The 12,082-nt window shown below is 35.6% G+C and overlaps 1 protein-coding gene across 1 annotated transcript in view; it reads right to left on the reverse strand.

Annotated features, from left to right (window-relative positions):
- Positions 1–12,082, reverse strand: part of COL21A1 (collagen type XXI alpha 1 chain) — an 86,042-nt gene that overhangs the window by 11,113 nt on the left and 62,847 nt on the right. The window contains exons 18-20 of the mRNA XM_076332964.1: positions 5,642–5,695; positions 4,268–4,321; positions 3,670–3,741 (exon numbers count right to left, since the gene is read on the reverse strand). Coding sequence (XP_076189079.1) covers positions 3,670–3,741; positions 4,268–4,321; positions 5,642–5,695 — 180 coding nt within the window. The remainder of the gene's footprint in view (positions 1–3,669; positions 3,742–4,267; positions 4,322–5,641; positions 5,696–12,082) is intronic.

The raw sequence follows: 12,082 nt of genomic DNA on the forward strand, positions 1-12,082 counted from the left end.
GGCCAAGAACATAGCAACTCATGAAACAAGAAAGATCTCTGTGTGTGTGTGCAAAACTGCATTTAATAAATAAAATAATTAGGATGAAGTTTTTTGGATCTGTTTTGCCAGTTTTCTTGTAAGAGCCAAACGCGTGTGTTTGGTTGTTTTTTGAAAGAGAGAATGTTTAGTTAAATGCTAAACAGTAGTAAAGAGGAGATTTTGGCCACGGCAAATATTTTCCTGATTGAAAATCCCAGAACATAAGAGGGTATTTATGCCAGCTGTATTTGGTTGTATTGTACTTGAATGCAAAATATTTGGTTTGGTTTCAAGTTTTAAAATAAGCTATAGCTGAAAGGCTTCACTTTTACTGTCAGATGCCCAAACTGCACTTTTTTTCCTGAAGAATTCAAGAGTTTGTCATACTTATGACTTGTAACTCCAGTTAACCAGCAATATATATTCTGACTTGCATCTTTTCTATAAAATGGATGACTTTTGCAAAACCTTCTTCAGTTTAAAATTTAAAGAGGTTCCATAAATTTTAACAATATCTCCTTTCTTAAAATCAGTATTACTGTCTTGGCACATGCACCTTACATGACCCTTAGATACTGAAACTGAATATATGGTGATAATGAAACTAATGGAACTATTGTTATGACTGACTCAACTCAAGTCACACTTCCATTGGGCTTCAGTACATTTTGAAAGATTTAAGCCAGGAAATCTTTGTCCTCATATGCTCTGGAAATCACTGTTTTGAAACTGGTCAGAAGACTAATTTTTCTACATCTTGTCTTGGAAAATGGAACTCAGGTTCCATTATCTCATTTAGCTGAGATAACCTCATCTAAATTTGGATCATTCTCTAGCTTCCATTGACCAGGGACTTGCTTCAGTTGCCTAAACATAGGCATTTAAGATGCTCTAGGCAACCCAAGGCATCCCCATGTGTGTCTACTGACATCTGAAATACTCTAGCACACCTAAGACATCCATACATGGCTGGCATATGAGACACTGGACATACAGGAAACCTGTGCCCTTCTGGAACAGAAGCTGACATCTAATGGAACACCTCTGCCTGGGATTTTCATAAAACTTTAAATATAACACCACCCTTCTAACTTACTGCTTCTTTACCCTTCAACCTTTCTTTCCCTAGTGAAGTACCTGATTCAACTCTATTTCTATAATGCCTTTTTATGAAGGGCTTCATCCTTCAAAAGGTGGTCCTCTGCATTGCTGGTAATGCTACACAGATGCATTATCATTTTTTACTAACTGCTTATTTCTATCTGACACCTTACCTGAGCTTCCTTTGCTTTTACAGGATTTCCTGTTTATTCTGAAATCTGTAATTTGAATATGTAATGGAGAAATCTTTGCCCTAATTGAGACTCCAGTATTTCCCAGGAAACACTGCTAGATTTCTAACACAAGTGTCAGATACATTACGTAAACACACTAAATTTATTTTTATATAATTTTTTCTATATATTGCAATTTGAAATTATTAATTCTGTTCAAATATAATTTAAAATTTGATTTAACTTATTAATTTAATTGTATTCATTTAATTTAAAACTAATATTAATTTTTTAAATTTAAAATTTATATTTAGATATTAAATTTGGGCTGATAGCAAATACAGCAACATTTTTAGCCTTGACAACTTGTTGCTTGAATAAATATCAAGTTTGAATAGTTGCAGGTAAAGTTTCTTAGTTATAGTAAATGATATATCCTAAGGAAACAAGCCTATCTATCTGTTTCATGACATCAGAACACTTATATTGCTCCAAAGAAACAGTATAACATTAAAATAAGCTTTATACTCATATACGCCAATTAAGAAACTCACTGTAAAAAAAATTTGTCATGTTTTCCCATAAAAATACAATAAAATAATGAAAATAATAGCAGTACTCATTATCTTGCAAAGCAATGAAACATTTAATTTTCAGGATGCACATATTATTGCTTTAAAAGTGTCCAGAATATAGAAATCTTAATTAAAATTTAGACTAAAAACGTAATGGATACAAGTCAGAGCTTCAGTTACAACTAGAATGAATTGATTTACAGCAATGGAACTAATTTGACTTCAACCACTTTTGAACCATGAGAGCTGACAGGTGTTCAACCCTGCAATTGTCCTCAAATCATATTATTAAAGATTACAGTGAATATTTTTTCTCCAGCTGTTTCAAATAAATATGTAGTGTTTCCTTCACATAAATTTGCCTAATAGCATATGTAAAGTATAAATTCTTGGTCTTCCTCTGTTTCTTGGTTTCTCTGTTTCTACACAGAAGAAAGGTGCCATGCTGAAAAAACATCATCTAGAAAACACAACTCTGTTAAGTTCTTTGTAGTTACACACTGGGCACGAAGAGTAATGATTTTCAATTACTTCCAATTTTCAGGTTCTTAAATCCCATTCTATAGAAAAAGCATAGCTGATTTTCCCTCAAGAGACAGTTCACACTCCAGTGAGTTCTGCGAGTTATAGTAAGATAAAAATAAGTCAGTATTTTAAAACAAGAAATATTCTAGGGGCTTTCCCGCTTCCAGTCAAACAAAAAGTTCTGCCTTATTGGCTGAGACAAAACTGAGAGGTTTCAACCACACAGGAGATTTTTAGTAGAATGATGTCATCTTGTAGAAGGAAATCTCTAGGAAAGCATTTAATGTAATGTTAATTACAGCTTTAAGTTATGCAAAAAGCTGTGTGCTTGAATTTCAAAACATGCCAAAGAACAACATTGCCTATAATCTTTTCAACCTAGGACTCCTTAAAGACATGTGATTGTCAGAAAATCCTACATACCTACACTTTAAAAATAAGGATGACTATCCAGATAAGTCAAATGTCAATACGAAATTTTACAATGTGTTCACAAAACAGTTCTTCAGCAATGAAGAATTTCAGCATAACCACATCTATAGCAGTGTTTGAAAGATGTAAGACTGCACCAAGAGATGGTGAGATCCTTGAAGGCATGATCTTTATGAGAATTCAGTATGCAAGAGGAATAAATATAGGTTCTTGTCTGAAAAGAAGAAATAATTTTCAACCTGTACAGTAGAAGTAGGATCCATCTAACCTAACTTTTGCCATCTAAAATGTCAACATTTAATTTAGCTAATTGTCTAGGCTTCAGCTACCGTCAAAGAAAGGCATAGAGATGTGAATTTATGACTCCCCAAGGACCTCAGACTCTCTCAGCTAAATACGGAGAGAACCCGGGCAGCTTGGTTAGCCCAGCTAACTGGGCTGAATCTGTCCCAGCTGCCTAGGGTTAACTGCTCCACTTCTTATTAGAGCTCCACAAAAGACTTTGTACAATAGACTTTATAGATGTAGCACTTGCTATAAGATATAAGACTAAGTAAATATAGAATCCTGGGTCATACCATTATGTACTATAATTCATAATGGAAATTTCATTAATACCTATGCCATAGCACTTTATGTTAACAGTTTCTCCATTTTGGCCATTCTCTCCTCCCTATGAAAAATGATTGCTTTTCTAAAGAATGGGCCTTCCAAAATATACCAGCTATTCTCTAATAATAATGATGTATTTAGAAAAAGGATTTCCTTTAATAATGATCACTTGTAAGAAAAGCACTTCCAATAAAAGATGTAATTAATGTAAAACTGGAAAAAACACTTACCTTTATACCCTGGGTACCAGGAATACCTGGGTAGCCTGGTTCACCTGGAGCACCTGGTAATCCTAGTTCTCCCTGAGTAATACAATAGCTCTGTGTCAGTGATGTACTGTGTGTAAAAACATATATTGCATGTTTTCTCAAGGTCACATGATATGCTTTGGCTATGATATTTTGAAATTTTATAACTGAGGATGATTCAAACGTCTGGAGAATTTGTGAAGGGATGTTGAATACAGAGAAGCCACAAAAGGGACTCCTAATTCTTAACTTTAGTTTTCCAGTATCTATCTTTTTTAATTGCCTTTTAATACAGCTGATGTTGATTTTTCAAAATTACACAAATAAAACTATCTGAAGTAATGGCAATCTTTGCAGGTTTGAACTTCATGAACAGCTGACTTACATTGCCTAAAATCTAGTATAAAATTAGTAAGAATAAGCCATCAAATGGATTCTGATGAGCTTTTATGTTAACTACTGTTTTATTTTGAAACAAACTGCCTCGTAGCTCATCATGGAAAATCATGGAAAATCAGTAAATCATGGAAAAGTAAAGCAATCCCTCCTTTAACCAGAATACTTCCAGATTCATATTTACCTTGGCTCCTGATGATCCTGGTTTCCCCTGTATTCCAGGTTCGCCTTTATCACCCTATATAACAATATAAGAGTGTGGCTGATACATCAGTATGTTTTGTCATATGTGGTATGAATAGCAAACATAAACAGACACTGCAAGGAAACTGGCTCTTAAAAATAGCCACAGCTGGTGACTGAAAGGCTAAAGTTCTGCACCTTTATAGGAAACCTGAAGTTTCAACTCTCTCTCAGGAAAGATGAGATACTGATGACAAAATGTGATCTGCCAGCCTCTGCTCACCTGTCCCTTCCCACCTGCCTAATTTCCCTTGCCCAGTCATACCATGTTTGTGTGTACTGACTTCACATTTCCACCATCTTATTTAATAAAACTCTGAAAATCCTCGGACCTGTCTGATCCAAAATATTTATTTATGTTTTGGTTTTCACTGTAGCCTATGGAATTAGGCATATACTCAGCACAAGGATTTTCATTAAAATCTAAGAATTATTATTTCATGATGCTCTTCTGTAAGAATGAGCTTATTAAGAATGATTCTGTAAGAATCAGCTTATATTCTGAATGAAATATAAATACACAAAACAAAAGCATTTTTCACAAATGAAAATAAAGCTAATTCATTTGTAGTTATTTCACAGGTATTCAATCTTCTTGACCATAGCAAACATTGACCACTTTAAAAAATGTTACCTTCAGTATACAATTTTAAATAAATACATATGTACTTTTGGATATAAAAAAATGCATGGGTGGAAGTGGAGCTAAATGTAAATACAAAGTTCGGGAAATGGATTCTATATTCCTAAATATTCTCTAGGACATACAATTCAGTGCTTACTAGCCAAAACTCATCTTGGATTAAATTAAAAGGTTACACTAACAGATCTGGATTTATAGTATTTATTTTAGTTTCTGAGAGCATAGGTCAAATTAATTCTTGCTGTAGCTGCAGTGCAATCAGTAAGTTACATCTGAAATAAATTTGGCTCCTCGGGTGGAAAAAGCAGCATGTAACGTTATTTAACACAATTAAAATATAAATAAATGTAACATGGGCAGAAAGCTCTGATGTATACTGAGAATTATCTGGCTCCCAGCACTGCAGAACATTTTCCAGGACTGCGAAGCTGAAACAAAGTCTCATGGCCACTTCCACAATTGTTCCAAACCTCATGGGATGACAGGAACCGTTTACTGAGCTATATTAAGCTCTCTTGAGACTGAATTATCATATAAGGTAATATAGGGAAAATCATACAGCTACTCACCAATATTCAATATACCAAAAAATTAGCTGCAAAATCCTGGCATATTGTCATCCATAAAGCAGTCATTTATCAAAGTCACAAGCGAATTAACACAAACACTTACCTTAGGCCCAGGAGCTCCAGGTAGACCAAATGAGCCTTCTGGTCCCATCAAACCCTATTTATTTTTGAAAAAGGCAGAGACATTTCTGTAATAAGCTAAAGGAATAATGGCTTCAGTATAGTGTATTAGTATTATTAGTATTATTATTATATTTCTATAGTGAAATAAGTAGGACAGGAAATATAATGCCTTTCATCATATTACTATATAGGCTGTAGCTCTGATACAGCACAGTGGATTATTTAGACCTTCTATGGCCTAAGGAATGGCTACTGTGCAATGGAAAAAAACATTCAGGAAAAAAGCACAGCGCTGTCATGACATACTCCTAAGAGAGAAAATTCTGCAACTCAAAACCCTGGCTGTGTGATCTAATCTTTAACATATCTTTAATACATCCTTAGCTATAATTGAAAGTGACACAAGAGTTTCTTAGTTTCCATTTAGGGTTTCCAAAACCAGTAAAAGTATACTCGGTATTTCATAATTCTCATCCCTCTTTCTGACTGTGTGTCCCTCAAAGGTTGCCACGCCTTGACACCTTTTGCAAACTTTGTGGAGATTTATTGGGAGCAGTTAACTTTGGGGCCACACCTTTGCATCTTCTGCAGAATCTTCAGGATTGAACTGTTTTTTCAAGAACCCAATAGTTTCTGCCACTTCAGATCATGACACTTCAGCACATGTACAAAGCCAGAGCATTGCCAAAATTGTCCTTTGGATTCCTCTCATGGAAACGTGTTGATAAAGGCATGTTTAGTTGTCTTTGTTCCATACATAAACTAAGAGCTAAAGGGTGTTAAACCATCAAATGGCTGGCTTTCCTAATTTCTGTTCAAAGCTACTCTCAAGTATAGATTAGAAAAGAAATCTTTTTTTAAAATCATGCTTTCCAAGAAGGAATTCCCATTTATAGTATTTTACACATCTTCTCACCACTTCATCTCACTTCTCTTTGACTCTAGAACTGCATGTGTCAATAAAAACAATATATTATTATTGTTTTATTTGGATTTGCATATATACTCTGAAATATGATCTGCTATAAGAGTGTACTTAAGACACAGCATAAAATAAAAGCATAACAACACAGAAAGTCAAACAATTAAATAAGGCCTGGAAATCTAACTTGTCAGAGATTAAATTTTATCAATGATTCTAATTGATAGTATTTTCAAAAACTACTGTTGTTATTATTTAATCTTTGCTTTCATATAGATAAATACAATCACCTTCCATTTAGTACTAAATGTTAGTAACTATTCAGTTCAATGACATTATCTCAGACCTCCTTCAAAAGTTACACGTGATCAAAAATAAATGTATGTCTACAGTAATTTGTTACACAGATTGTAACTCAGTTTTGCCAAAAATTATTAACTTTCTTTGCTAAAACTAAAAGGATGGCTTTGTTTTTGCAAATACAAGAGAAAATTCAGAATATTCGGAACAAGAAGTAATTATTTGTAGCCAGAGTTTTCAGCATTTCATCAATTTTCTGGTATTTCACCTGTGCTTTACTGTTAACTGAGGCAGCACAGATTAACTCAGGTTTCTTTCCTGCTGTATTGTAAGAAAGTACTGGTCACCAAAACTTTCTATCAACAAACATAGCAACTTGCTCTTTAGGCCACAGACACAGGTCTGTGAATACAAATAAATGGTATCAATCATAAGACTAAAACTTCAGTAACTTTGCTGCCCATTTTCCTCAGTCTCAGACTTTTCCCGTTCAGTCAATTGCACACAAAAATTCTTCTACTAAACTTCAATTTCTCTAAAATAACTAATAATATCATACATCAAATAATTTCCAACACTTTTCCTGAACTTTGAAGATTAGATCTGCTTGTTCTTACTTACACAGAAAATCTAGTGTAAGTGTAATCTAGTGTAATCTATTATTTGGTAAATAAAGGTTTACTATACCCTATGCCATTTCTTTTATAATTTTGGAATAGAAATTACCAATTCCTCTCCAGCTGGAGTGAAGTTTCTGCAGTCTGCTTCCACTCATAACCTAAGAGACAGTGTATTCCCATTAACCATTTGCTTAAGGCCTATGTTCAGCGTCAGCTTTGTTACAGCAAGCGTAAGAAAATATTAATTTGGTTTTGGAAACTAACGTTGATTATATTAAGACTGTCTTAATTCACTTGCACATCAGGCCTGCTTCTTCACTTTTTCTCTTTATTTACATAGCAAAATAAGGTTCTATCTGTTTTCATTTCACTGTAAGGCTTAATTCAATTTGGCTTTTTAAAATCAAATTTCATGTTATCTATTGACCTCCTCACTTCTGAAATACAGCTCTCTTCACTGTGTGGTATCTTTTGCATTCCTTGAAGGCTACCTTCCTTTTCCAAGAACCACTGTGAAATTATTATTTTCTTCTCAGATTCCTGTTCTGTGCTCATTACTAGCACATTAATCCATAGAGAAAAGCAAGCACAAGTTTGGGGAGGGATAGTGGGAAGGGATGAGAAATGTGACTAGGGGATTTCTGGCTCCTTTCACATTGCCACCTCAGTGTAGCCCTGTGTTTCAAGTCATGTAACATGCTGTTGAAAGCCTACCCCCTACCAACTCCACACTAGATCACTTCGAGTTTATGCCCACACCAGTCCTTGGGTTACAGAAGTGGTTAAATGTTCATCACAAATGTTCCTCATTCATTTTATCTTATACAAACTGGAAATACTACGCATACAGAATAGTTGTGGTGTTTTTTTTTAAATCAGATATGTGTATATATCCACACTGGTCTGCAAACATATACTAGAGAAGGCAAATCAGAAAATACGTTTAGTATAACTAAAGTTCAGGCGTACATCTGCAGGAAAGGGAGAAGTAAAACCCAGTTGTCCTGGCTTCCTTTCTTGCACTTTAATTACTAGGCCATATTTAATGTATGTCATTTAAAAAATTACAGGAAGACGACTGCATGAAATCAGTACGCTGCAAGAAGAAAACTTTCAGATGCAATATAGGAAAAGCTTGAGAACATAATCTGAAAACTATGGCATGTAAAATTAAGAGAAGAGCATGTCCCAAATAAAAATAAAGAACAATTCAAGGACATAAAATGTAGCGTTACTCCCCCCTTTTCAAGAGCTGACACTATTTATGTGGCAGATAAACTAATAAATTACTGATGTTGGCAATGTAATAGGGATACTCATTACTGAAGAAGAACTTGTTACTGAAGAATTTTCCCAAGGTATTAATATACCATCCACAAGCTTTCCATCTGTTTTTTCTGGAACAAGCATATTCAGTGTGACTAATACAAGGAAAATCCCACTGTCTTTTCTGGTTGAAATTCCCTAATGCCATATAACTCATTCAAATACTCCATGCATCAATTTCCTACTTATTTTATCAGGTGACAAAAGATAAATTAAATGAGTTGACAGGAAACAGGAAAAAATTATTTTCAAGTGTATCGAGAACCAGATGTTATTTATCTAAATAAAACTTGAAGAAAACATGGTAGGTGAGTTACTTGAATAAATACGTACACTTTGGAATCCCACAAGGCTTTATTATAGCTGTTGATACAGGCTTCCCTCCAGCATTTTGTTCAGCTTTGTCAGAAAGAAATGGAGAAAAAATTTCCAGCGATAGGCAATAAAAATTATTAGAGGCACAGGTGAGAGAACAAATGTGCATGTGTTAACTAGGAGTAAGGACATTTGAACTTCCAGTTCAGGCAATGTTTCTTCCAAATGTGATCTAAATAACTGCGATAACTGGTTCTCAAGGAAATTTATTCTTTCCAGAGAAGATCTTTACGTGGCTGAAAAAGTCCTTTAAGTTCATGAAAAGAAAATTAACCAGTGTACTCACTTTATACAAAAGGGCTTCTGACAGCTGTAATGTAGTGGTCATGCCTGTGGTAGAGTGAGGAAAGGAAGAGCTGCTGGGTAGATGCAGGGTAGCTATATATTGTGCAGGAAATTCTGAATGTACTGGGTGACAGAGCAGCCCAGAATTTGTAAAACCCAAACCTGGTTTCAATCTTTCTCTCCAACAAGGACTCCGTTGGTTTTAATTGATCATATATTTTATTAAGGAACTGCGAGCATGGAAAAAGAGGTGTGCTCTTCAATACATTTATAGACATTCATATGCCCATACATAATCTCTGTTACCTGGAAACCAGAGTCAAGTTTTTTTAAACCTAGCATTATTCAGAGAGCAAGTTCAGGGCTCTCTCCTTTGTCTGTGGTTGTCTACAGAGATACAGGAGAAAGCACAAGCCACACCCTTAGTTCTTCTGAATTTTCTTTGACGAAAACCAATAAAACAAAGTGAAAAATTAAGAAAAGAAATAGGAAAGAAGACGAGATGTGTGGACTGTACAACTTTGAGAAGTCTATTTATAGTTTAATAACCTCCTCAGCTTCTTCAAGTGATAGTCCACATATCCATTTCGATTCCACATGACTAAGCAATACTCAGAGCAACAATCAGAGCACCCTAAAGAAAAGATTTAAAAGTCCTTTGTGGAATCAATGATCTCAGCACCATTCTGACAAATGCACAATCGAAACCAAAAGACCACCTCAAAAATGGTGAGGTTTACTTGTGACAGGATAGACGTACATTACTGGACAGACACACAGCAAGCCTTGACTTACAGTGATGATTCCTCCCTTTGGAGGTCTGAACAACCTGACTGATTACAAATGAAGTTTAGCACCTGATTTAAGTGCAATTCAGATGCAAGATAAAATAGAGACTTGGGAGGGGTCTGAAAATATATTCTCTCTGAAAAATAAAGTTAGAATACTATTCAGTCTTAAGTGTCTGAAGTTCATCCACCTTTGACTGGAGAGAAAAAGGCAACCTTCACAGAAAAATAGAGAACAAATGGCCGGTGAAAAACAAGAAGTCTTCCCACAATGGACATAACATTCTATTAAACCAAAGACCCTCTCACCAAATAATCAACCAAATAATCCTATATAAAATGACAAAATCCCAAGAAATTTGGGGGGGGGGGGGGGGGGGGGGGGAGAAATACAGACGTGCTTTCAGGGAAAGAGCAGTAGGAGTTACAGATACTGAAAGGACTTTAACTGAAGTGATGCACATAATCAAAACTTCAACACTGAGATATAATCAAAAATAGCAAGGATAGAGAGAACTCAGATAAGCCTTAGGCCAAGTACATGCTCCATTTAGCCAGGTAGGCATATATTGCTCTTATTACCAGGAGTAATTGGAGAAGAACAGGCTCTTTCTAGAAATAAAGAACCATCCAGCATATGTGTTGTAACTGGAGCATACAGTCTTCTCTAAATCCTTTACTGTCAGGTCTGCTGGGTGTGAGAAGAGCATGGGACTCCTTATCACCAAGCTCAGAAAATCCACAAACCAAAACTGTCTTAGCTGGCCAGATGTAGGCAAAAATCTGGTAAACTGCACCTGACTTCGTCTTTTGGTGATCCTTAGACAGCCACGGAAAAGGCATAAAGCATTATCTCTCTCTGTGACTTCAACTCCAAAAGTGTAGAACTCTAAAGGAAAGCAGACTGTATTTCCAGTTGAAAGCAAAGGAGACGAAATTTTGGAAAAGCCCATTCATTAAAACAACATCAAGAGCAAATTTCCCACTCCTGATTCAATATTCTGAAGTGAATGAGAATGTCTGACATCATGTTCAAGACTCATATGTGACTCACATATCTGACAAAACAGTTGCAATATCTTCCCAGAAAAGAAGAAAAACCCTTTCATTGCTTTGCTTGGGGATGGAAACTATCATGTTTTCAGTCACTGTTTGCTTGTAGTGAGCCCTTAACTTGGGCTCCCCATAAACAAACTCCTCCTGAAGCTCTGACTTCCAATACGTCAATGTGTATTTTCTTTTTCTCTGGAGAAAAAAAAGACTCCTGGTTTTGGGTACCCTTTCTGTCTTAGGAGAGAAACATGCACCAGTAACAATCTGGACAGAGAAGTGCCATACCCTGAGGAACATTCCAGCACTAGTATATAAAGGACCCTTAGGCTAGCAGTTACCTTCATACTCAGATGGTTAATTTGGAATGCAGCAACACATAGTTACGCAAGACTGCATGTACCAAGATGGTCAGACATACACGTTGCTAATCTCCATCCAAACAAGGATACTCCTTAGAAAAGCCCCAAATAATTTTGATATCTGGTCTGCCCTTATGTACTCTAGAAGATGGTAACATCGGTAACCTTAACTAGGATTTTAGAGAGATTCAGCAAGAAAGACAGAGGATCAAAAGGTCCACACTGAGACTCTTGGCATCCTTTTCCTTCAAGGTTCCTGTCACCCACCAAAATGAGGCACAAGCTACCACAACAACGTGGGTAAACACCACTGGAGTCACTGAGAGCAGAAAAGAAAGGTCCCTAAAAAGATTATTCCTGTCCTGCAGTGAAAGGTAGATACTGACAGTAAGA

This window comes from Aptenodytes patagonicus, chromosome 3 (genome assembly GCF_965638725.1).
Source record: "Aptenodytes patagonicus chromosome 3, bAptPat1.pri.cur, whole genome shotgun sequence".
In the NCBI taxonomy this organism is placed as follows: domain Eukaryota; kingdom Metazoa; phylum Chordata; class Aves; order Sphenisciformes; family Spheniscidae; genus Aptenodytes; species Aptenodytes patagonicus.